A 25,437-nucleotide genomic window follows, 5' to 3' on the forward strand; every position below is an offset into this window, starting at 1 on the left:
GAAACCGCGGGGTCATCTGGTCGCCCCGCTGGCTTCTCCCCGTACCTCCGGTTCGTCACCCAGCACCACCGAGTGGTGTCCCCGGACCTCTGGTCTCTTCCGGCCTCTCGTTCCTGCCGCTGCTGCCGGCGTTCAGAGAGTAGCATCCCTCGCTTTGATGACGATCCCCGAAGAGATGGCCCCGCTCCTGCTCCCACCCTGTCCTCGCTCTGCAGGGCTGTCTTTCCAAAACACGTGGGATCGTTGTACTCCCTGGCTTAGCACGTCCTCATGACTCCAGTCCTTGCGGAGGTTGCGTCCGGACTCCTTAGCATATGGCAGAGCGCGGTCCTCATGGTGGAACTCGCTCTGGGCCCACACACTGTGCGACGCTGGGGCCCGATTCCTGGCCTGTTTGCCCCGTGTGTGTGTGCGGCTCATCTTTCCTCTCACCCTGCTCTCCACTCACACCCGCCAGACCCATCTCTCGCTCGCTAAGATGCCCTTCCTGGCACCTGTCCCGCTGTGCTGGGGGAAGAGTTCTCCATTTAGAATCAAATCCCCCCCCCTCCAAGCCCCTCCAGTCAGCCTGGCAGACCGTCCAGAATTTCAGAACCTCAGCCCACATCACCACCATCTCTCGGTGAAGCCTCCCCTTCCCCACAATACCTGGTCTCCCTTTGGTGTGGCCCGCTGGACTCTCTCCGCCTCTGTCTTTACGTGGTCCTCTCCCCTCCTCGCGTGTCAGTCCCTCCCAAGAGGACTGGCTTCCCCGTACCCATCTTGTGCTGCGCCCTGCATCCACCAGATGATTAGTTGAGGGAAAGCGGTGAGCGCGAGCTCCGTTTGCCAATCTGTGAAATGGCAGTTTCGTCGTGGCCTCGTGGCCTCGGGGACTCTTTTCTGCCTTGGGCGTACCAACTCACCGGTAGGTGGCGCTGAGACACGTGAATTGAGGTTTCCCGGGTCTCCCAGCCCCGCATCTGGAGTGCAGGTAGTCAGGATTAACTAGAAACCCAAATCCGACTCGTCAAATCTCCCCCTGAGAGGTGATAATCCATGCGGCCCCCGTGGCACGGGAGGGACTGAGGAGAGGCTCTTTGGTGCGGCTTCGTAAAGAGGGAGGTGCGCTTTCCTTCCTGCTGTCCTCACCTCGAGGGGCCTCTGTAGAGTTAGGGGCCCTCAGACACTTGGATCTGGGGCATCATCTGACTCAGTCCCCCAGAGTCCGAGGTCAGAGGGTCGCTGTCCTATTTGGTCAAGAGCATAACTTTGGAGCTGACCTGGCCTGGGTCTGAATGCCTGCGCTGCCTCTTCCTTGGTGGATGACTCTGGGATGTTAGCTTTCCTGAGCCGCCTCTGGATTAGGCACCAATAGAGACCATATGGAAAGAGAGAGAGAGAGAGAGAGACCCTATAGGAGATAGATATATATCTATACATATAGATATATAAATATATATATTATATATAGATAATACAAAAATTTTAAAGCTCCCCTCATATATATATATATATATATATATATATATATATATGGTATGTGGGTATATATCCAGATACCTCCCTCCCCATATATATACTGAGAGAGAGAGAGATGGAGAGAGTAGAGATTGGAAAAGTTGGGCTCCCGGGACTAGGGGTTGGCATATCTGAAACGATTTGCACCACAAAGCACATTTCTAGGGCCAGCCCAAGACTTGAGTGAGTTTTCACTGTAATTGGGCATGTTCCTTCTCTGACAGTCTCCTTTCTCAGGCTCCCCTTGGCTCTCTTGCAGCCTGGGTTCTTCTGAGGCGCCTTTCCTGGTGTCCAGAGCTTGGTGGGTTTTACTGTTGGAGTTTTAGCTGCTCGGTGGGTCAGGTTGCTGCTCCGTTTTGACTGCCCTCTAAAAACTGCCTGCCTTTGTTCGGCTGGGGTCATTGCGTTCTGTATTTTGTCCTAAACGTGTAACTGTTACCGTTTGGAAGGTCAGTTTGGTAGGAGCATTCTCTTTCATCATGGAAGCTGACCCCTCCTCCTCCAAAACAGTTCAGCTTTTGTATCATTAACTAGAGTTCCATGTGTATTTCAAGTTTTTGGTTTTTGGTTTTGTCTTCTTAGGGGGTAGGGAGTAAAATTTAATTACAATGAAAAACCTACGTGTACCATTTCTTATACATTTGGGGGGGGGCGTAGTGTACGTGTCCTCTATTTCTTAAAGAAATACTCACTTTTAAATTTGTCTGTTTAAAAACTGAAAACTCCTGCTTTTCTTCCTCCTCTTCCTCGAGGGGTTTGGGTTGAAGCTCTAATGGCAGCCTTCCATCAGGGTGTTTACGTTAAGCCACTCAACGTTATCTGCTGATGAATCACTTAGCACGGGGCTACTGGCTTCCTGTTTCCCACCTGACAGTGGTCGGCTCTCAGAATCTTCTTTTTCCCTTTCAAGGTAATCATCGTATCTGTTTCACTGCTGCTCACGTGAGCACTTTGAGACGCTCGGACCGTTATGTCGGTGGCGAGTAATTGAGCAAAATCTGTTTTCTCTTTGCTTTGAGGACACCAGCTCTCACCAGACAACCCGATCGATGCCCCACGCTGAGAAACTCCTACGTCAGAGTTAGTGGGAATCTTTCTTCAATTGTTTTCCAGTCTCTTACCACGCACGGCTAAGTGACTAGACCTAACCGTTGCAGAATGAATCAAAACTACTGCTGCGGTGTTCTCCCTTCCCTCACTCCACCCACTTACTTAGGCACCGCAGTCTTGTTTTGTGTTTTTAATGTTTGTTTATTTTTGAGAGAAAGAGACAGAGTGCGAGCAGGGGAAGGGCAGACACACACACACACACACACAGAATCCAAAGCAGGCCCCAGGCTCTGAGCTGTCTGCACAGAGCCCAACGCGGGGCTTGAACCCACAAACCATGAGATCAGGCCCGAAGCCGAAGTCAGATACTTCACCGACTGAGCCACCCAGGCGCCCCCTGGCACAGCAGAGTCTTGAGCTGGCTCTTTATCCTCCCCGAATCCCACGGAGGTCTGTCTGTTGGTTTCTCCCGTGAGCTGGAGGACTTTGTTATGGGATAACTGCTGGTTCCCTTGGTTTTTGACATGAATCTAGCACTCTCCCCCTCACTCCGTCTTCTCCCCTCAAGCAGGGACCTTCATAAGCGCTGGAGGCAGGATATTATGTCGTTGTTCTTGTTTATTGATTCTCCAGTTCCCTGCGAGGTGTGGACTCTTCAGGGAGGAGGGCACTGGTGGAAAATCGGGAGTCTGCGGAGCCTGTACCACTGCGGACCCGGGGCGTGGCCTTGCCCCTCCCCATCTAGGCTCCCCAAGAGCACAGCCCCTCCCCTCCTCCACAGCTGTGTAACTTTCTAGAATTTAGTCGTTTGTGGGATACTTGGGTTGATTTTCTGTAAGGCCAGCAGGAGGGAGACTGGCGTGACCACGGTCGGGAAACCGAGCTCTGACCAGCGGCCGTTGGTCACAAATGGAATGTCTGGTAGAAACGAATGAGAGCCTCAAGTCACCTGTAAATGGGGATAAAAATTTGTATGTGGCACACAATATAGCATATTTAAATTTTTATTGATAATTTGAATGTATTAGTCTTCTTAAAATTTATTAAAATGTGGATTACAATTTTAAAACAATATAGATAATACAAAAATTTTAAAGCTCCCCAAATTCTGCATTAAAAAGTGATTCCTGGGTGCCTGGGTGGCTCAGTCAGTGAAACACGTGACTTTGGCTAGGGTCATGATTTCACGGTTCATGACTTCGAGCCCTGCATTGGGCTCTGGCCTGTCAGTGCCGAGCCTGCTTGGGATTCTCTCCGCCCCCCGCCCCCTCTCTCTGCCCCTCCCCCACTTATGCATGTTTTCTCTCCCTCTCTCAAAATAAATAACACAAACTTAAAAAAAGGTTATCCCCCACCCTTGTTTTCCTTCCAAAGTAATTAATTTGTTACCTGCTGTATCACAGGATAAGTGTTACTAGTGTTAATAGCTGCTATTTATCAGGGACTCACTTTGTGGCAGAACGGTGCCTTATAACATCCCTACGTATTCACCCTGTTCGGTAGACAGCCTTAACCCTGTTTTGGGGGACAAGAAGCAGGCTCAGAGGGATAGAACATTTGCCTGGCAATACATGCCCTAAAAGGAGAGAATCCAGACTTTAAATAATTTTTTTTAATGTTTATTTTTGAAAGAGAGAGAGAGAGCGCAAGCAGGGGAGGGGCAGAGAGAGAGGGAGACACAGAATCTAAAGCAGGCTCCGGGCTCTGAGCTCTCAGCTGTCAGCACAGAGCCCAACGCGGGGCTTGAACCCAAGAACTGTGAGATCATGACGGGAGCCGAAGTCGGACGCTTAACCAACTGAGCCACCCAGGCGCCCCAGAGAGAGTCCAGATTTTAAAAACCCAAGCGATCCCATGTTTGTAGATTGCCTAGACCAATCAATATTAACTCATCCGACCCACACACCTGAGGCCTTTCCACCAGGAGCTGGGCAGACAAGCTCCCTGGGAGAGAATGAGGGAGGGCGTTTTTATATCCATACAGCCATCGGACAACGCTGGTAAAAATACCAGCAGCAGGTGCCAGGCCGAGTCGGCTAAGTTCTTGCCATGGATCATTTTATGTATTAATTTATTTCTTTTTAGATTTTAATTTATTTATTTTTTATGTTTTTAAATTACATTCAAGTTAGTTAGCCTATAGTGCAACAATGATTTCAGGAGTAGATTCCTTAGTGCCCCTTCCCCATTTAGCCCATCCCCCCTCCCACAACCCCTCCAGCAACCCTCGGTTTGTTCTCCACATTTAAGAGTCTCTTCTGTTTTGTCCCCCTCCCTGTTTTTATGTTATTTTTGCTTCCCTTCCCTTACGTTCATCTGTTTTGTATCTTAAAGTCCTCCTATGAGTGAAGTCCTATGATACTTGTCTTTCTCTGGCTGACTACTTTCACTTAGCATAATACCCTCTAGTTCCATCCATGTAGTTGCAAACGGCAAGATTTCATTCTCTTTGATGGCCAGATAATGCTCCATCGTACATACGTACCTCATCTTCTTTATCCGTTCATCCATCGATGGACATTTGGGCTCTTTCCTTACTTTGGCTATTGTTGTTAGCGCTGCTGTGAACATTGGGGTGCGTGTGTTCCTTCGAAACGGCACACCTGTATCCCTTGGATAAATGCCTGGTAGTGCAATTGCTGGGTCCTAGGGTACTTCTATTTCTAATTTTTTGAGGAAGCTCCATACTGTTTTCCAGAGTGGCTGCACCAACTTGCGTTCCCACCAGCAGTGCAAAAGAGATCTCTCTCTCCGCATCCTCGCCAACATCTGTGGTTGCCTGAGTTGTTCACGTTAGCCATTCTGACAGGGGTGAGGTGGTATCTCGTGGTGGTTTTGATTTGTATTTCCCTGATGACGCGTGACGTTGAGCATTTTGTCATGTGTCGGTTGGCCATCTGGATGTCTTCTTTGGAGAAGTGTCTATTCATGTCTTTGGCCCATTTCTTCACTGGACTATTTGTTTTGTGGGTGTGGAGTTTGATAAGTTCTTTCTAGATTTTGGATACTAACCCTTTATCTGATACGTCGTTTGCAAATATCTTCTCCCATCCCGTCGGTTGCCTTTTAGTTTTGCTGATTGTTTCCTTCGCTGTGCAGAAGGTTTTTATTTTGGTGAGCTCCCAGTAGTTCATTTTTGCTTTCGTTTCCCTTGCCTCCAGAGACGTGTTGAGTAAGAAGTTGCTGCGGCCAAGGTCAAAGAGGTTTTCGCCTGCTTTCTCCTCGAGGATTTTGATGGCTTCCTGTCTTACATTGAGGTCTTTCATCCATTTTGAGTTTATTTTGTGTGTGCGGTGTAAGAAAGCGGTCCAGGTTCATTCTTCTGCATGTCGCTGTCCAGTTTTCCCAGCGCCACTTGCTGAAGAGACTGTCTTTATTCCACTGAATATTCTTTCCTGCTTTGTCAAAGATTAGCTGGCTATACGTTTGGGGGTCCATTTCTGGGTTCTCTATTCTGTTCCATTGATCTGAATGTCTGTTTTTGTGCCAGACACGGGTCATTTTAGATTCATAACCACCCTCTGAGGCAGGTTCTACTGTTCCCAATTTGAAGAAGCTAAAACTCAGGCTCAGAGAGGTTAAAGAATTTGGTTGACTTAGAGGAGAAGTAGTGGAGGAAGGATTCCAATCCAGGCAGCACAACAGGAGGGCTTAAGCTCCTCAATTCTCTACTCTGGGGGCGCCTGGGTGGCTCAGTCGGTTAAGCGTCTGACTTCGGCTCAGGTCAGGATCTCGCGGCTCGGGAGTTGGAGCCCCGCGTCCAGTTCTGTGCTGACAGCGCGGAGCCTGCTTGGGATTCTCTCTCCCTCTCTCTCTGCCCCTCCCCCACTCGTGCTGTCTCTGTGTCTCTCAAAATAAATAAATAAGCTTAAAAAAGTCATCTCTAAAACACCAGTCGACTACTTTGTTCATGAAACTGTCGTTTGGGCAGGGCTTGGTGGCGTCAGCTTATTTCCACCCCGTGTGGCATCGGCGGGGGGAGGGGGGGGCCTGAAGGCCGGGGGCTGGGACCATCTGAGGGTCACCGACATGTCTATTGCCTGTGGCTGGTCGTCAGCTGAACACCTACACGTGGGCTCTGCCTGCCGCTGCTTGGCTTCCTCCCAGCACGGCAACCCAGCAACACTATCAGTCATTAGACGAGGCAAATTAAAACCACAATGAGCTATCACTACACCCCTACCAGAATGTCTGAGACAAAAAAGACTGACCATGCGCAGGGGTGTCAAGGATGCTCTCGTACAAACATTTTGGAAAAGGGCCGGGCGGTCTGTTAGGAAGTTAAACATCCACTTACCCTGTGACCCAGCCATGTGACTCCAAGGCAATCACTGCGAAAGGAAGGAGAGTGTATACAAGGGCTTACACGTGAATGTTCACAGCAGCTTTATTTGAACGAGCCGACAATGAGAAACACCCCAAATGTTCACCAGCAGGCGAACAGGTAAGTAAATTATGGCATACGGTGAAGTACAATTCAGCAATAAAAATTAATTAACTATGGGTACATGGAATAACGTGGGCGGCTCTCAAAGTTACGACGCTGAGTGAAAGAAACCAGACAAAAAAGTGCATGCACAGTATTATTCAATTTACATAAAACGTTTAGAAAACGCAAACTGACCTGTGGTGCCGGGAAGCACGCCCGCGGTTGCCTGCAGATGCTAGAGGTGGGGAGAGGGAGGGATGACAGAGGGGCATCAGGAAACTTTTAGGGCTGGTGGATGTGTTCGACATCTTGACAGCGGTGATGGTTTCAGGGGCGTACGCACGTCAAAATTTACCAAGCTGCACACTTTGAATACGTACAGCTTACTGTGCGTCCGTTGTATCTCAGCCTAGAAAATGAATGCCAACTCGGGTGGAAGCAGAAAGGGCGTGTGGGGGGAGAGGCACTGTGGAGGCCATGTTGGAAAACATGACCTACCTCATTCACCAGGTGCTTCCAACATGCCGGGTACCGTGTGTGCTAAGTGCCTCGTGGCACTGGCGCCCAGTCCACCGGATAACCCAACCCGAAGGGAAGATGAGGAGGTGGCCAATTATCTATTGTTATGATTATCTTGGTTGCTATGACAGAACCACGAGGTCTGGGTCTCTCTGGGACGGAAGGATGTCTCAGGGCTCTGGTGAGCAGGCCATCAAGGCTTTTCTTCCCGAGCCGCAGGAGAAACTGCGGGCCACTTCTTGGGACAGTCAGGAAGCAGAGCAACGTGGAGAAACAGGTGGGGGCTTTGTGAGAGGGTGTGGGGACATGGCTGCCGAACTGAGAAGCTGGAAGGAGGCAGCAGAGGGGCCCCTCTTGGGCCGGAGAGCCCCCCCCCCTTCTTCTGTTACATTAGCCCCTTTGGACAGGTAGGTGCCTGCTCTGGACCCTCTGGTGACTGCATCCAGCTTTCCTCTGGGAACCACCATGCTGTGACTCCAAGTCCCCAGAGACCCTCTGAAACTGCCCCCATGCCTCAGCTTCCAGAGGGCACAGGTGACCCAGGCCCAGCCAGCCCACTGATCACAGGGATGGGTTTGGGCAGGTGCATGGTCCAGGCTAGGTCGACCAACATCAGCCTCGGACCTCTGCTTCAAGTAACAGGAAGGAGACTCTTCCTTTTCCCCGAGGTGGCTACGCTGGCCAACCTGAGCCTTGGGCCCTGGGGGACATCTTTCCACCACGTGTGGAGAGCCTGCCCACAAACCAAACGGAAAGAAAGACGGCTACAGAGCAGAGAGAAAGAAAGGGGTGTGCCTCTGACATCACATTTCAGGCCTGCGGACCCAGCCAGACCCGAGGCCGGGACCTCTCCGGGACTGGTTTCAGGGGCCAGTAAACCAAGTCCTCTGCTGAACTGCTTGCAAACCAAGTAGTCCTCTGTACTTCGCCCCAGCACTCAGATGCCCCACCCCCACCCCTCCAGGGGCTTTCCGAGAGACCCGGATATTGGGGTTGGCCCACAATTGCACCGCGCCTGTGTCTGTACACCGCCCCCCCCGCACCCCCTCCGCACCTAGGGAGGAAGCCGACGTCAGGCCCCTCGTTCTGGGGCCACGGTGAGGGCCTGGTTGGAGAAGCGCTGCACGCTCAGTCCAGCCCCGGGCTGATACGGAGAGAGATGGCGTCGCCACCAAAGCTCTCGAGTAGAGTCCCGGCGTCCTGGCGTGGCTGGGCCCTGTGTGTCTGGCTGCTGCGCTCTGTCTCAGGTGAGCTTCTCCCCTCTCCCTGTCCCAGATCCTAATTAGGCCTCTCGCTCCGTTTAAAACACTGTTTTAATGTTTATTTATTTTTTGAGAGAGAGCGAGAGAGGGGCAGAGACAGGGAGCAGGTTCCAGGCTCTGAGCTGTCCCACCACCGTGAGATCATGATCTGAGCCGAAGTCAGCCGCTCAACGATTGAGCCACCCAGGCGCCCCTCTCGCGTTTAATGGGGATGGAGGTTTGTGACTGTGGACAGATTCTGGTTTAGGAGCGTAGCGGGGACTATTGGAAGCGGAAGGCGGGAGAGCGGCTGGTGCACAGCCGGGTGGACCCCTCACTCCCACCTCCCATGAGGAACCTAGGCCTGAGTGACTGCAGGGTACCGAGAAGGGGGGCGGGGGAGGTGCAGGGGCCGGACCTGGACAGACAGAGGGGCTTGGGCGGGGCAGTTGAGGGGTGGGAGGGGCGGTCTCAGTACTTGGGGAAGGGGTCAGATCACCCATGCCTTGCGGTCCCGTGGAGCTGAACAGAAAGAGTAGAAACTGGTGACATTGATTAAGGAGGCACTGTATGCTAGACTTTATCTCATGGAATCCTTATGACAATTCTGTGAGGTAGATTCTACAACCCTCATTTTAGAGTGAGACTGAGGCTTAGATAAGGTGTCCACAGTCACACAGCTAGCTAGTAGATGGGGGTCTGGTGAAAGCGGTGGAGTTGGGGGGGGGGGCGGTGTGACATGGGCTGGGGCATGACATTGGGGCCAGCAGGAGCAGCGGGAGGCTGGGGGCCATCCGGGTGGCAGGAGGTGACCCAGGCTCAAGAGGCTTTGGTGGAGGGGAGGACAGCTGTGTGACAGGATCTGCAGGACCTGGAGACTGGGACTTGTCTGCAGGCTGGGGAAGCTGGAGGATGGGGAATGCAGGGGTGGGGGGTGGATCTTCCTCACTCTAATTTGGTGGAAATGAGGCCGGAGAGAAACTGAGGAGCCCTCAGGGAAGAGCTACCCCCAGTGCGCTTGTCCAGGAGCCAGGAGAGAGGGTGACGGAGAGATCCCAGGGACCGAGACTGAGGCACCAGAAGGGCTGATGGACGGGTGGGAGGGGAGCAGAGTGGGGTCAGCCCCTGGGGTTTGAAGGCAGACCTGGCTTTGACCCAGGAGTGGTCAAGGTAAGTGCCACAGAAAGGTCAAGAGAGAGGAGGGCGAGGAAATACCACTACGTCCTGGGTCTTGGTGTTCGAGCGTGATGGGAGAGACTTGTTCTTTTCAAAATGTGAAACTTTTCATTTCTGACGGTGAGAGTAAAGCCTGCAAAGTAAAATTACACAGCAGTAGATTTATTAAAAGCCCTAAGACCTCCCATGGTCCCGAACCCACACGCTACTGCTGTTAACGGTTAAAAATTCCTTCAGGTTTTGGGATATTAGCAAAAACAGATAGGTACGTGTGTAAGAGAATTCCCGTTCCTCCACATCTTTGCCGAGACTTGAGAATTACCTGTCTTTTTCATTTTAGCCATTGAGGTACGCGTGCGCCTGATGTCCTCCTAGTCTTTTTTTTTTTTTTTTTTTTTTTTTTTTTAATCTCCCCATAGTCTTAGTTTCTGTTTCCCTGATGAATAATGGCATTGAGCGCGTTTTCATGTTTGTTGACCTTTAGGATATCCTGTTCTGTGAAGGGCCCGTTCAAATCTTCTGTTCATGTTTCTATTGGTTCATTTGACTTTTTGTTCATGATTTATGGGAGATCTTTATATAACTAAAAATCTAAATAGAACTCCTCTGTTGGTTATTTGTGTTGTCCATGGATCTTTTCACTGTTGTTAATGGTGTCTTCTGATAAACAGCCACCCCCAATTTTAATGTTGTTTACATAATAGTTTTTCCATTATAACGGACTTTTTTTGGTGTCGTATTTAAGCAATCTTTGCCTACTAAGATTTCTTTCCGAGGTTTATGCTGGTAAAGATATTCTCGGGGTGCCTCGGTGGCTCAGTTCATTAAGCTTCTGACTTCGGCTCAGGTCACGTTCTCACAGTTTGTGAGTTCCAGTTCCGCATCAGGCTCTCCGCTGTTAGCACGGAGCCCACTTAGGATCCTTTGTCTCCCTCTCTCTCTGCCCTTCCTCTTCTCGTTCTTTCTTTCTCTCTCTCAACATAAATAAATAAATAAAGATATCATCCTATGTTTTTTTCCAAGCTTTCCTGTTTTACATTCCAGATTTAGATGTGTAATCCAGCTGAAATTTTTGGTTGTAATCCAGTAAGAGTTGGAGGTTAAAGTTCACTGCTTGTGCAAAACAAACAAACAAACAAACTCACTGCTTGTGCATATGTGCATATCCAGTTGACCGAGCACAAAAGGACTGTCCTTTCTCCATAGCCTTATAGCATCGCTTTGTCATAAAACTGTAGACACGTTTTGGATTCTGGCTCATGTTCCACTGATCCCTTGTGTATTCTTGCACCAATACCACACTGTTTTCATTACATCAGCCCCTTGAAAGTTTTGGTTCTTGGGAGTGTAACTCCTCCAGCTCTGCTGTTCTTCAAGATTGCCCTAGATATTCTAGGAACTTTACATTTGCATAAAAAATTAAGAATCAGCTTATCATTTTCCACAAAAAGACCTGCTGGGGTTTGATGGGAACTTTTAAATGTACTAAGACTTGTTTTATGGCTCCGAAGAGGAGCTAAGTTTGACGCTGTGTATCACTTTAGGAAAAACTGACAACTCCATCACAGTGAATGGTTTAATGCATGCGCGTGGTATCTGTCTCCACTTACTTACATTGTAAACATTTCTTTCAATAATGTTGTGTAGATTTCAGTGTAGAGGACTTGCATAGTTTTAGGAGATTTATTTCTAGGGAGGGCACCTGGGTGGCTCCGTCAGTTAAACGTCTGACTCTTGATTTCGGCTCAGGCCATCATCTCACAGTTCTAGAGTTTCAGCGCCACATGGGGCTCCACGCTGACAGCACGGCGCCTGCTTGCCATGGTCTCTCTCTCTCTCTCCCGCTCCCCGTCTGCAGCTTGTGTGCGTGCTTTCTCTCTCCAAATGAACTTAAAAAAAAAGATTCATTTTTAGGTATCTGTTGGTTTTGATGCTATCATAAGTAGTATTTTGTTAATTTTATTGTCTATTTATAGTTAATATAGAACTATAATTTATTTTTCTATACTTACCTTATATCCAGTGACCTTGATAAACTCATTTATTAATTCTAACAGATTATACATTTAAAATTTTATTATGTTTACCACTAGGTTGTCTGCAAATGAGATTTTATTTCTTCTTTAACAGTCCTTGGGTGTTTTTAGAAACAACTTCTGTGAAGTATACGTGTCACGCAATCCACTCAGTTTAGCTGCACTGTACAATTTAGTTGTTTTCAACAAACGTACCAAGTTTATCGGTACATTTACCAATGTACCAGTGCAACTGTAACCAGCATTGAGTCTTAGAGCACTTTTATCATCTGGATAGATGCCCCGGGTCTCTTTCCAGTTATTGTGTCAGCAGCACTCACACATTGTTTGACCCGTCACCTTCTTATTTTCATTTACTTCTAAATACTGCTATACTTCCAGATTTACTCTTTGACCCATGGGTTATTTAGAACTAAGTTATTTTCCAAACATTTGGGAATTTTCCAAACATCTTTGTCATTGGTGTCTAATTGAATTCCACTGTGGTCAAAGAACATTGTGTGTGTGACTTGAATCCTTGTAAATGGATGAAGACTTGTTTTATGTTCAGAATATGATCTAAGTTGATAAAGGTTCCGTGGTTCAAACCTTATTTGGTTTCAAATAAGGTTCAAACCTTATTTGAAAAATAAGCGTAATTGGGGGTTGTTGGGTGGAGGGCTCTGTAAGTACCGTTTTGTAAATGGGTCGATGGTATTATTCAAGGCGTCTGTATCCTCAGCGATTTTCTACCTACTTGTTCTATCAAATATTAAAAGATGGGTGTTGAAATCTCTGGCCGTTATTGTGGATTTGTCTGTCTTTCTGTGCAGTTCTATTACTTTTGCTTCTTTTATTTTGAAATTCCATTATGTGTGTAAGTGTTTAAGATGGTTACATTCTCCTAATGAATTGAACTCTTTAACATTATGAAATAAGACTTTTTACTATTAGTAGTATTCTTTGCTCTGAAATCAACTTTATCTGATTTTGATACTACCCCTTTTGTTAAAAAAAAAATCATAGTAGCATAGTATGACATTTCCATCCTTTTCCTTTTAAATTATTTTTGTCCTTATGTGGGTTTCTTGTGGATGGAATATCCACAGGATTCCTGTCCAATCAGACTTTCAATTGAGGTGTTTAGACCACTTACATTTAATATGGTTATTGAAATGGCTGGGTTTATGTCTTTCTGGTGGAATGACCCTTTTACATCGTTAAGTGTACATCTTCATCTCTTCGTACTATTTTTTGCCTTGAAGCCTATTTGATCTGATGTTAGCATAGGTGTATCAGTGATAATGATACTTTTACTTTCAGTGTTTTCAAGGCCTAATATTTAGGGTGTGATCTTTGTTAGCAGGTTATAGTTGTTAGATTTTGATCCATTCTGTCTATCCTAGTCTTTCAATTGTAGAATTTAGTCCCCTTATATTTAGCGTATTTACTAATATATTTGGGTTTATACCTACTATAGTCCTTGTTTCTCGTTCCCTTTTCTCTTATTTGTTGTCTTCTTTTGCATTCTTTTTTTTTTTTTTTTTTTTCAATTTATTTTTGGGAGAGAGAGGGAGACAGAGTATCCCAAGTAGGTTCCACATTGTGAGTGCAGAGTCCGACGCAGGGCTCAGACTCACTAACTGTGAGATCATGACCTGAGATGAAATCAAGAGTCAGATGTTCAACCAATTGAGCCACCCAGGTGCCCGTGGATTCTTTTAAAAAATATTCCCTCCTCTAAAAACTTGTTAATTATACGTTCTTTTATTATTCTTTTAGTGGCTACTCCTACAGATTAAAATATGCATTTCTGACTTCATGGTCTAATATAATACTACTTTGACCACTTCTCTAATGAGGCTATAATGTTAGAGTATTTTAACTTCACTTGCCTCCTCCCAACTTCTGTGTTGTTCTTACAAGACATTTCAAGTCGACATTTCTATTGCTTTGTACAGACAATATTTATTTATATTTAACTACATATTTACCCTTTCTATTACTCTTCATTCCTTCATGCATTTCCCTGTTTCCATCTAGGGTCGTTTTTCTTTTGCCTGGAGATTTCCCTTTAGGATTCCTGTAGGTGACATATTATCTCAGCTTTTATCTGGGAACGTCTTTATTTTCAAGATGGTTTCATTAGGTAAGAAAAAATTCTATGTTGACAGGTTGGTTTGTTTTCACGCAAGAACTTTAAATGTCTTTTCATTGTCTTCTGGCTTCCATCATCTCTGATGAGAAGTCATCCATCAGTCTTCGTGTAACACAGTACAATGATCAAAATGAAGAAGCCAACATTAATATGATTCCATCTACAAATCTTACTCAAAATTCACCAGTTTTCTCTCCAATATTCTTTAGAGTAATATATATATATAATATATTATATAATATATATTATATATATATGGTCTCTCTATATATATGGACCATATATATATATGGTCCAAGATCCAATCCATGATCACACACTGCATTTAGTTATCATGTCTCTTTATTCTCCTTTCATCTGGAACAGTTCCTTAGTTTTCACCTTTCACGATGGAGTACAGGCCAGTTATTCTGTAGAATATACGTCAACTTGGGTTTGATGCTTCAAACCTGATGTTTCCTCGTGATCAGATTCAGGCATGCATTTATGACAGGAATACCACCGAAAGATTGTGTTCTCAGTGCCCCGTATCAGGAGGCACATGATGTCTATTTGCCCCGTTCCTGTTGATATTAATTTTGCTCACGTGGCTGGGTGCCTGGGTGGCTCATTCAGTTCCGCGTCCAGCTCTTGATTTGGGCTCAGGTTATGATCTCACTGTTCATGGGATCGAGCCCCGGTCAAACTCTGCCCTGATGGTGTGGAGCCTGCTTGGGATTCTCTCTCTCCCTCGCTCTGCCCCTCCCCCACTCGTGCTCTTTCTCTAAATAAATAAATAAATAAACTTACCCAAACCCAAAATGTTTTATCATCTGTTGATGCTTCTTGTCTGAGTGATGATTCCTATGGTGGTTGTCAAATGGTGGCTTCCTAATTCCAGAATTCCTTCTACAATTAGAAGTGTATGGAATGCAGTTTTAATGGAGTTCCATCTACTACTCATTTGCCTTGTTCCTAGGGCTGACCCGTTTGGGACCTTGAACTGAAATCCTGGTGTATACAGCAGAGGGTTTCCTTTTGAGAGATGTCAAACTCTGATCATTTATCTTCTCAACACCGTGACTCTGCAAAATTCCGCTCTGCTTCACAGAGGTTGGGCTTAGCTTTTAAGGTTCCCATCTTATAAAATTTCAGACTTCAGGTAATGGTGATAACTGAACATATATTTGAGGTTCCTCAGGCTTTCGGTTTTGTCACTGCAACCTGTGGGATTATAAACGGCTCTGCTGATTTCTCTTGTCTCACCTGCAGCCTTCCCCCTGGGGAAAACCCGGATCCTTAGCCTCTTGCCAGAATTGGCAATTGCAGGTGGCTGAAAGGTGTCACTTTGCACCTCCGTGGTTCCTCCCTCTGCACATCCTTAACCCTTCTGGCCACTGTTGCTTCTGTACCTCTCTTAAACCTGAAATATCGTCTGTTCCTCTGGCTTTTCTAGTTGTTTTCAGTGGGAACATTATTTGGCTGCCAACAACTCCATCCTACCCAGAAGTGAGAGTTCTTCATTTTTCTTTTATGGGGCCTGCATAGTACTGCATAGACCGGGTGTCTCATTTAAAACTTTATCCTCTCCTCTAATTACATTTATTTTCTCATTATAACAGTCCTGTTTGTAGGTCTACCAGTATTCCTGAGTCCAGTTATTTTCCTAAGGTAAATTTATGGAAATAAAATTGCCAGATCACAGAGTGTGATGACGTACAGTTTTGACAGGTATTGTCAAATAGCCTTCTGGTGAGACGGTACGCTTCGGCTGAGCTGACAGTGTCTAATAAAGGACTACTGAGTTGTTTTGAGTGGGTCACTATCCTCTCTGCCTCTTCAGGTGCCTCAGAAGTCCTCCAGCCCTCTCTGTTCCAGCCTCGGTCTTCTGTGGTGAGTGGACGAGGCAATCCACAGATCTGGTGTGTGGTGCAGGGAAGCCCTGCCAGGGCTCATGTCTTATCTTGGTACCAGCAGTTGAAGGGGAGTGGCCCCACCTTCCTGCTGAGTCAGCGAGAAGGGGCTCCCCCCACCTATGGTTTTGGTGTGAATCCTCGCTTTCTGGCAGAGATGGACCCAGCCCAGAATGCTGCGCTCCTGACTGTGGGCAATGCCAGCCCTGCTGATGAGGGCACCTACTACTGTGCCATATGGTTTTCAGGCCAGTATGTCTTTGGAGAAGGTACCCAACTGCTCTATCAGGGTGAGTCTAAGAGCGTGGGGATCTGGTGCCCCTAGTGCATACGATTGCAATGGAGCTGGTGGCAGTGGGCAGAAAGGTATAGATGGTGGAGCCCCCTTGGAGGAAGCTGTTGTCAGTAGGACGAGGGAAAGAGAAGGAGGGCCCAGGAGAGTAGACTGCCAGCAGGGAAAATGCTCAAGCTTCTTGATGGTGGAATTGGCTGGAAGCATTTGAGGATGGACAGAAACACCTTAGACCAGATTTTTAGGCCTGGGAGGGGAAGCCTCATCAAGAACATTAAATCCCTTCCCTTCCCTTGCTCTGTAGTAAGGATACTGGAGGCCCGGAGGACAGAAGGTACATGTGGCAGAGATAAGCTCAGCTCATATTCTGCTCAACAGTCCAGAAGGCCAGTAGTGGGGCAAAGTAGATTCTGACAAAGGTGAGGGAAGGCCATAGAGGAAGGGTAGAAGAGTCTCCAGAGGCCCCAGATGGAGGGGGATCAATAGGACTGAGTTTGGAAGAGGCTGGTGGTATTGGGTAACATCCTTCTTCCTCTCATTCCCCACAGCTAAGAGGCAACCCCTGGCTCTGCAGCCACCTGAGCTGAGCCTGTTCATCCCAGCCTACGGCCCTCCCTTCCATGTACTTTGTGTGGCCCTAGGACATAACCCTGACCCTCTGAGGGTGTCCTGGGTCCTGGAAGGCCAATACCAGGAGGAAGAGGACTCCACTGGGGGAGCTGGGGATCCCATGGTCAGCTGGCTGCAGCTGCCTCAGGAGGTGGCAGGAATGTCTGTGACTTGCCGAGGCTTGCACCAGAGTGGAGCCTTAGAAGTCGTGCTGCCCCTGCCCTGGGGCCGAGGTGAGTAGAGAGGACCCAGGGGTTGTGCTCCAGTCTTCCTGATGCAACCACCTGGAACCCAGACATCAATAACTCCCTGGCAAACCAGAAAGTCAAGATAAGCACTGCTGTGTGTGGCAAAGAACCCCTGGCTCTGCCCTGGCTTCTGGTGAAGCCTGGACGTGGCTTTGGAGCCCGTGCAGTGTTGTGGGACCAGCTACCCCCAAAGTCCTAATACCTACTCTGTCACTCCTGGCTTCTGTGTTCCCTAGTGGTGAATGCCTGCTTATTTCCTTTGGGGGACAGAGCAGAGGGAAGCTATACGAAGGGCATCTGCTCTGTTCCAGGGCACAGGAGAACGCTGGAAGTGGAGAATGCGAACAAGAGTGGACACATTCTTCTAGGTACGGACCCCCCAACACTGACGTGGGACCCCCTGGGTGGTGAAGCCTTGACTTTTCATGGTCATCGACTCATTCAGCAATCATTTTATGGAGTACTAAGTATTTGCCAGGGCAGAGAGGTGACTGGAACACAGTCTGAATATTAGTGAGTCTAGAGGGGTAGGTCAGACACTGAACCAAGGTTTAAAATGCAAGGAACACTGCACTAAAGGTCCTAGGACAGGAACACAGGAAATATTCAGGAGCTCAGCCAGGAGAGGGGCCCTCCCGCAGGGGGGTCTGGGAAGCTCCTGTGTTGATGCAGTCAGAGCTGAGCCCTGAGATTCTGACTGGAAAAGGTGTAGACCCAGTCCAAAGCACCTGGGTCTAGTCCTGGTTCAGCCTTCAACATTCTGTGGCCCCTAGGGTGGGGGGGGGGGGAGTGTGGGGGGGAGGTGGAGGAGGAGTCTTTTACCCTCTCTTGGCCTCGGATCCACCTACCTACTTACCCCATCCAGTCCAGACCATCTCTGCACTTACAGATCTTAGGTCTAACTTTTTATCCTATAAATGGGGAGTAACACAACTTCACAGAGGATAAAGTGAGCCAGAGAGGCCTCCTTAGGAGGAGCCAGGGGCAGGGAGAAGCCCATGAAGATGCATTGTTCATCGTGGGCCCACTTTCACCCTGTGCCTGTCTCCCTCACAGTGGAGCTGGAGCAGATCCTCAATGCCACCACCTACTGCTACCTGGGACTGCTGGGCGCATCTCTCATCTACGGCCTCATCCTGGCCGCTCTCTGGAGGAATCGCTGTTGTTGGGCCCACGCTACGGAGCCACTCCCCAGAGGGGGTCAAGGAGCGGCCCCCGGTTCCAGGGCACAGGTGGGCAGGAGGTGCACTCCTGCCGCGGCCCCGGAGCACAAGTGGCCGAGCCCCAGGGGCTTCCACGTCCTCCGAGGGGCTGCCCATGCCCCGGACCCTCCCTCCTTGCTCCGGCCGGCTTCCTCCTAGTCTGCTGCCTTTCATTACCCATCGGGTCCCCCTTTCTCTCTCAGGCTGTCCAAATTTCTCCATAAATACAGGGAATTTGAGAAGTTACTGCTGTGCTGTGGGTTGTTCTGGGCAAGGGAGGTGGGATCCTGGGACCAAGGCCAATAGCTTCCAGGGGAGGGACATCCAGGGTATGGTCTGGCTCTGAGGACAGGTCAGCCACTGCAGGCTGGAGCCTGAAAGTCATACAGGTCCCAAGGCCACTCTGGCCGGTCAGAGGGAAACGCATGTGGCAGGGGCAGACCGTCATGTTTTGCTGCTCACTAGCTGAGAAAACCGGGTCACACCCACCCTCTCTCACTTCTTCATCTAGCAGAGGGTTGGGTATCTAAAGTTCTCCCCCTTTTTGGCTAAAATCCTTTCATTCCTCAGCCCCTTTTGAGAACAAATGCCAAATGCTTCTGAGGATTTAAGTTGGCCAAGGGTTTTTAATCCGAAAGATCACACAGAATTTGAGGGTAGAGTGATTCCTTCAGAGACTGCTAAGGCAGCACAGTCCCCACTACTGCTGTGGCATCCCGTCAAGGGGCCGATGCTGCGAGCTGGGGAACCCACTTCTCCCTTGTGGGAATACCAGTGACTTCATTTCCCACACTTGCACCACAGCAGGCAGCTTCTCTAAGACTCTCAGGAGCATCTGGCCCCAGACTCCTCCCATCCAGGGCGATGGCTGCCCAGAGTTCCTTACAGAGTGTTTCCAGTTGTTCTCTCTTCCTCTTTTGTTCTTCTACGCTTCGCCTTCTCCTGGCCTCCACGCTACACGCAGGCCCACCATCTCCCATGTGACAGCTGCAAAAAGTGGATCTGAGTTCTGGAAGAAACCCTGGGCCCAGGGTCCTCTGGTCCTTTCTCACCGGGCATCCTAGCACTCAGATCCTGGTACAGATGTTTCTACTTCGAGAAATCCTTGTGTCCATGCAAACTCCTTAAGTGAGGATTTTGTAACACCCACATGCAAATTCGCTTTGCCATAGCGAAGGAGACAGAAGCCTCAGGAAGGGTGTCACAGGGGTCACTGGCCCTGGGACTGGGCTGTTGGAACGGGGAGGTGAGGGCTGATGAACAGGGACCTGACAGGGCACGGACAAGAAATGTGGCCTAGTTCTGGGCCCAGAGGGAAGGTGACCACTAGAGACCAGTGCATCCACGTGCCTTATGTGCAACGATGGGTCCCAGCTACGCTCTCCCCAGGAAGGAGCCTTATGATGTGGTTTCAAGTGAGTAATTCCCGACACATCAACCTGACGGTCAGAAAACCTAGGATCCGGCCTCTAAAGTTCCTGTGGTCCTACCCTGCTTGACCTATTTAGTTGAGGAGACAGAAACGACACCACCAAGTGCAGCGAGTAGGGTCAGGGTGCACAGCTCGGGAGATGCTCCTCACAGAGCAGTTGGTTGGGGGCGTCCTCCCAGTCACCAGAGAAGATTTAACAAGTAAAAACCTGCAAACTCTTTATTAAATTCTCCCATTTCATCTGTACAGAAAAAAATGCACATTATGTTCAGGATCTCAGTAACATCTCAAAATTACACAGCATGAACATGTAAAAACAAGGAACTGCTGGGATTTTATACATAGAAAGAAAAATCATTTACAAAAGAGGCTTGTTAATTTTACTTTTCTGTATTTTCTCTTTCTTAAAAAAAAAAAAAAAGTTCAAGGCCTAAGATGTCACACAGCATCTGCTGTTCAGTCTGTTTTCCTGCTTGGACTGACCTGGGAATACTGTGCCGGGAGAAGCTGCTAGGAAGGCTCCTGCTGCCGGCTGTCCTGCTGGCCACCCGACCCCGTGCACTGACTGCAGTCTGCCCGGGGCCTCTCCAACCTCCCTAGCTCCTGGCATAGGCCTGCTGGGCTCTGGGGTCCAGGTTCCATGGGTTCCATGGGCTCCATGGGTTCCATGCTGGGGGAAGGCAAAAACAGAATATAGAGGCACTATCTGAATTTTCTCCTTGCCCAGGAAGGTTTCTCTACTCCATGTATCCCAACAACATCCCTACCGGTGTGTTGTGACAGATCTTGGGGAGGAGGAAGGAGAGGAAATCACCGTCAGGATCCTGCTACCACCAGACTAAACAGATAGTTCCACCCTGTGCTCCAGATAACAAGCAGTCCTGGGGTCTCCATAGTGATCTCACTAGATGGCTGGGAGAAGCTTGTCACTCAGAAGAGTCAGTCTGTGTTTGCTATGACTTATCTGTTGTCTGAGGTCAGGGCAAGAAGGGGGATTCGGCTTCAGACTTGAATGCCCTAACATGCGACCCTGGTCCTAATGGAGAGGAGGACCAAGAGGAGTGTATTAGAGAGATGGCCAACCAAAGACAAGAGAGAGAGATAGAGTGAGGGAGGACGGGAGGAGGGGCAGGCCAGAACAGGAGCTGTGGCCCCACGGCCCTTGGGAATCAGGGAGCAGTGGAGAAGAGGTGAAGGAGAGAAGTGTCCCTGAAGGCCGAGGAGAAATTCAGGGTACCAGAATGCTGCATTCGATAAAGCTACGTAGGTGCTGTCCAAAGCAGGGGAGAAAGAAAGGATCTTTCAGGTTTCCCAAATCCATAAGAACCTGAAATACAAATATATATACCAAAATGCACACAATTCAAAAAGCCCTATGCTTGTGGTTCTGTGGCCAAAATTTAGGTTGAATGGGTCAGGCTGGATTGGCTGGCTGCCACGGGTCCCTTCCAGCTTCCTTCTCTGTATCTGCTTGCTTAAAAGAAGCTGGATGTGGAGAACATGTAGTTTTTGGTGGGGGAGGGGAAGAAACGGGATATGAAAGCTTTTTCTCAGAAGAACTTGAGACCAGCTAAGTAAGAAAGGAGGCCCATGAAGCCATCTCTCTCCCCCTGGATGACTCCCTAGAGTGGGGATCTGTGGGACAGAAGCTGTACCGCAAGCCTGGGGGTGGGGAGGATGGGAGACATTTCCAGAAGTCATACTCACACAAGAGAGTGAATCTTTTCTTGGGAAGACAGGGAAGTCGGCACAGAAGTCCCGTTCCATTTTGTCTGATGAGTAAATGGATACTATAGACCTCTTTACCACTGGATGCTTTTATGACACAACTTCAGGAAATAGGAAGAAGTGAACTCTGACAATTCTGTCACCTCTTCTAGGAAAGCAGAATCTCCCTCCCTCTCTCCCCCAGGCAGAGCTGCTCACTGTTCCCCAAAAAAGGAAGCACAGGATATCAGACAGCCGGAGGCCTGCAGTGAATTCGAACCAATGCCTGCTGAGTACCAGTACTCAGGATGCACTGGTTTGGAGTGCGTTGACTGGACCCACAGAACTGGCAGTGGCAGCCAGAGGGTCTCCAGGGAATGTAGAGGAGGAAGACTTTCCTGCTGGAGTGAACCCAAGCCTCGGCTATGCTCCTACCTCAGCACATCTTGCTAGCACACGTCTCCTGGGAGAGCAGCAATAGCAGAGGATGGTCAGGGCCGCACCAGGGAAAGGGTCTCACTTCCAGGGCTACCCTTCTGGGAGAGAAATTCAGTTAGAGGGAAGAGTCTTGTTCTTGACAGTCGCCCTGCATTTCCGATCTCCTGTACCGGAGGGCCTCCAGGCCAGGAGAGTAACTTCTCGGGGCCTCTGGAGTGTTCTGGGGCACACTTCATATGACTTCCCCAGACCCTGGAGAGAGCTAATAAGGTCAGATGAGTTACCTGGATTTTCGGCAAACGCCTGAGGCCTTGACTGTGGAAAACCCCCCACCAGCTGCTTGTTATTGTCCACAGGCTAGACATCAGAAGAGATAAAGGCCAAGGTCCATCATCAGCTTCTCCACTAGGGCGATTTCTTCTTGAGTCGACTAGGTGATTTACTCATGATTGACCTCTGAGGCCAGTGACCAGAGGTGCCCCAGAACCTGTGTTATTATACCAAATGGGGGGCAGAATGGATACAGTTGAGCTGCAGGTTCAGAAGGTGCTGGGCCCCCTGCAGGTAGAAAACTGCTCAGGACACTACCTGGGACTCTCAAGAACCAGTCATATGAAACTATTCCAAGCAGGATGGTGAAATGCTTTCTAGCAAAAGCAACAAAAATACTGGCAGAATTATCCCTTTTATTTATTGTATCATTTCTAAAGATGATAAATGTTTCAAGAATCAAAATCCTTTTCAAGCTTCCAGATATGCTTCAGACAAAGCCAAAATGTCCAGATACCTTAAACTATTGGTTTGTTTTACAAACACTAGGAGGGAGAACGCAGAGATGGAGAATGGTAGCCGCACACTCACCAAATGGTGAATGTTTTATTCTATCCTGTGAACCATGCCAGACAGGTCAGTGGGGGCCTGCGTTGAGAGGACATCCCCGGTTCTCAATCCCAAGCCCCCAGGCCCAGGTGGGAACTCCTGGAGGTGGACTATCCGGACCAGCTCAATTCAGTCCAACAATGGTGGTGGTAGGGGTATGCTGCTCGGACTCCGAGAGTTTCAAGTTTTGGAAGAACCCCAGGACAGGTGCTGACAATCAGGAAGACCCTAAGAGCAGGACTGAAGGGACCAAGCAGCTGAGCAGTTCCCCTTGGTAACTCGCAGTACCCTAGGCAGGGGGATACACCTGGCTTCTGGATTGCACTGCCTCCCGGAAGGGGAGCAACGAGCAAAGAAAACCACAGTATTCAAATACACATCATTCAGGTGAGACAAGGAGTAATCTGCATCAACCGATCCACAAACTGACCCACTTTATATCGAACACATTTCAGGGGAGACAAATGTTGCATACGTCCCGCAGCACATGTGGACAGTGGCAAAGGGGGGGCAGGGCAAGGAGGGGCGCCATGGTCTATGTGGACAGTTTTAGGCACGTGATTTATAATACTCTGTGGACGTCTAACAGGTTAATAAAATATATATTATATAAATATATCTCCTACTGTACATGCCGCCCTCTTGTGCACCCACTGTAACTCCCTGCCCCAAACTCAAACCAAGGTGTGCCAAGTTGCACTGTGATGCCTGCACTCCTCCCCTTTTACACTCCAAACCTGCCATCCCACACTGGAGGGACGAAGGAGGACGGCCAGGAAGATTGCTTCCATAAAGCTAGATTCTGGAAGTACAACATCTGATGATTCATCAAAGTACAACACTCAGCCAATGCCTACTACAGTGGGTGTACGCAGCAAATGGACAGAAAGAAAAAAACAGATAAAAGGCTCCATCTTTTAACGTAATAACTTTCCAAGTCCTCTCTACAAAGAGGCATAAGGGAGCTTGTCTGGGAAGGTGGCCTTGAGCCTGCACAAGGGTCAGGTTGGACTGCCAGTCACATCTTGAGACCACACTAAATCTTTATAAGCCATTGTCTTTGACTTGCACTGTTGCCTAAAAACTGAGCAAAGTGAATCAATCCCTGCTCCTCCTTCCTGCCCCGAGCTCCCTCTCTGCTTCAGTCCCTGCCTCCCCGCAGGCCTTCCAGACTAACCACTATCCCCAGCAGGGTCAATCCGAATGTAACTGAGTCCTGTGCTAGCCTGGAGGAGGAAGATTCCTGGGATCCTGCTCCTCGGGACTCAGGGTCCAGCCTCTGACCAGCTTCCCACTTTTGATCTCCTCCCCAACCCATCTGCCTCTGGCTTAGGGAAGCTCATGCTTGCTTTACCTCACTGAAGTGAGGGGGTCATAGAAATACTCATGGCCTGGGGTCCTGACCAGCAGTGGCTCTATTAAGGTGAGATCTGGAAGGCATCACTGTTTTAGCAGAAGAAAACAAGACCCAAAGCAGACTGGTCACTGATTTCCCACTCGTCGGTGAAGTCCGTGGCCCCCACATGGTCCAAAGGTGCTTTTGAGAAATGAGCAAGACATCCCAGTTATATAGCATATTGGGTGCTGTGTTTTCCCCGTAAGTCCTGCTTCATTTTACAGTCACAGAGAAGAAATAACCCCATTGCCCAAGTCAAGCCTGGAGGAGATGTGTTATTATATACATTTTTTTCTTTCTTTAAAAATTTCTTTTTTTCTTTTCTTTCTTTCTTTTTTTTTTTTTTTTTGGTGGTTTTTGTTTTGTTTTGTTTTGTTTTTTAAAAATCATTTGAGTTGCAGGTCAGGTAAGTTGGTTCTGGAAGTACTGGTAGTTCCATTGGTACGAGAGAGACTTGTCTACGGGCAGGTAAACCCAAATTTGCCAACAAAGGCAATAACCAAAGCGGCCAGCTGCTGCTGTTGCACAAATGGTCGAGAAGGAGGAGGACACCATGGACACGGGCGAAGTCTGAGATGGGACAACGCAGAGGACACCTGCTGCTGCTCTAACATGGGTGTTGATGCCACCTCCTAGAAGAACGAGGTGAGTGGGTACACTATACAGGAGGGCTGTACAAACTGGGCACTGGACAGGTAGTTCCTTTGGTGGTCACGGTGGCTCTACCTGTCCTTGAGCTCTCGTGTTACTCGCTTGGTGATACGTCCACACATCAGGCCAATCAGGAACAATATACAGATGCTCCCGCTGATCACAGACAGAATGTAGTTCTTTGATGGAGATGTCATCACTTGCATGGCGAGGTCAGAGAAGCCATCAGCCGGGGCCACCTAGAAGGACACACAGCAGCATAGGCCTTGGACACAGAACTGGGTTGGAGGCAGGGCTAGCTCTAACTTGCCCCTCTCAATTCCTAGTTTAATTTATGTCATTTCCTTTTGGGAGAAAGGGCAAGGGACAAGACAATCAAACACAGAGCTACAACTCCTTTTCCTGATCACACTATGGTATATATCTACTACACAAGGCGAGAAAATACAGACAACTACAAAGAGGTGGGGTCTCATATTATCCACCTCACGCCATCCCCGCCCCTGCCAACCTGACAGCAGCCCTCACACTCAAGACCTGGCCACATAAGCCCTCGCAGAGCACTCAACAGGTTTTCGATCATTTAGTCCTCGTACCAATCCT

The 25,437-nt window shown here is 48.6% G+C and overlaps 2 protein-coding genes across 5 annotated transcripts in view; one reads left to right on the plus strand and one right to left on the minus strand.

Moving 5' to 3' along the window:
- The first annotated feature begins 8,569 nt into the window (after positions 1 to 8,569).
- Positions 8,570 to 18,577, plus strand: LOC109245707 (immunoglobulin alpha-2 heavy chain-like). 2 transcript variants are annotated; one of them, XM_019413191.2, is made up of 5 exons: positions 8,570 to 8,745; positions 15,911 to 16,270; positions 16,821 to 17,114; positions 17,441 to 17,497; positions 18,186 to 18,577. In XM_019413191.2, exons 1-5 carry the CDS (start codon positions 8,658 to 8,660, stop codon positions 18,488 to 18,490), a joined length of 1,104 nt encoding a protein of 367 aa, XP_019268736.2. In that variant the 5' UTR covers positions 8,570 to 8,657; the 3' UTR covers positions 18,491 to 18,577. The 2 variants fall into 2 exon arrangements, with proteins under 2 accessions (XP_019268736.2, XP_019268737.2); XM_019413192.2 differs by having other exon boundaries at positions 16,136 to 16,270.
- Positions 18,578 to 19,968: 1,391 nt separating this feature from the next.
- GLG1 (golgi glycoprotein 1) overlaps positions 19,969 to 25,437 on the minus strand; it is a 149,275-nt gene continuing 143,806 nt past the window's right edge. For 2 of the 3 annotated variants that reach the window (XM_053906673.1, XM_053906672.1), the window contains one exon: positions 19,969 to 25,073. In XM_053906673.1, the coding sequence (XP_053762648.1) occupies positions 24,906 to 25,073 (168 nt within the window). In that variant the 3' untranslated portion in view covers positions 19,969 to 24,905. The remainder of the gene's footprint in view (positions 25,074 to 25,437) is intronic. The other variant, XM_053906674.1, reaches the window with a different exon arrangement.

This window comes from Panthera pardus, unplaced genomic scaffold (genome assembly GCF_024362965.1).
Source record: "Panthera pardus isolate Hobbes unplaced genomic scaffold, ASM2436296v1 HiC_scaffold_19, whole genome shotgun sequence".
Classification (NCBI taxonomy): domain Eukaryota; kingdom Metazoa; phylum Chordata; class Mammalia; order Carnivora; family Felidae; genus Panthera; species Panthera pardus.

What these genes read in the sequence shown, in the direction of transcription:
- LOC109245707 (XM_019413191.2), top strand. Translation starts at nt 8,658, where the DNA reads ATGGCGTCGCCACCAAAGCTCTCGAGTAGAGTCCCGGCGTCCTGGCGT. An exon ending in GCTGCTGCGCTCTGTCTCAG is followed by an intron (nt 8,746 to 15,910) that starts GTGAGCTTCTCC and finishes CTGCCTCTTCAG; the next exon opens with GTGCCTCAGAAGTCCTCCAG. An exon ending in GAGTGGACACATTCTTCTAG is followed by an intron (nt 17,498 to 18,185) that starts GTACGGACCCCC and finishes TCTCCCTCACAG; the next exon opens with TGGAGCTGGAGCAGATCCTC.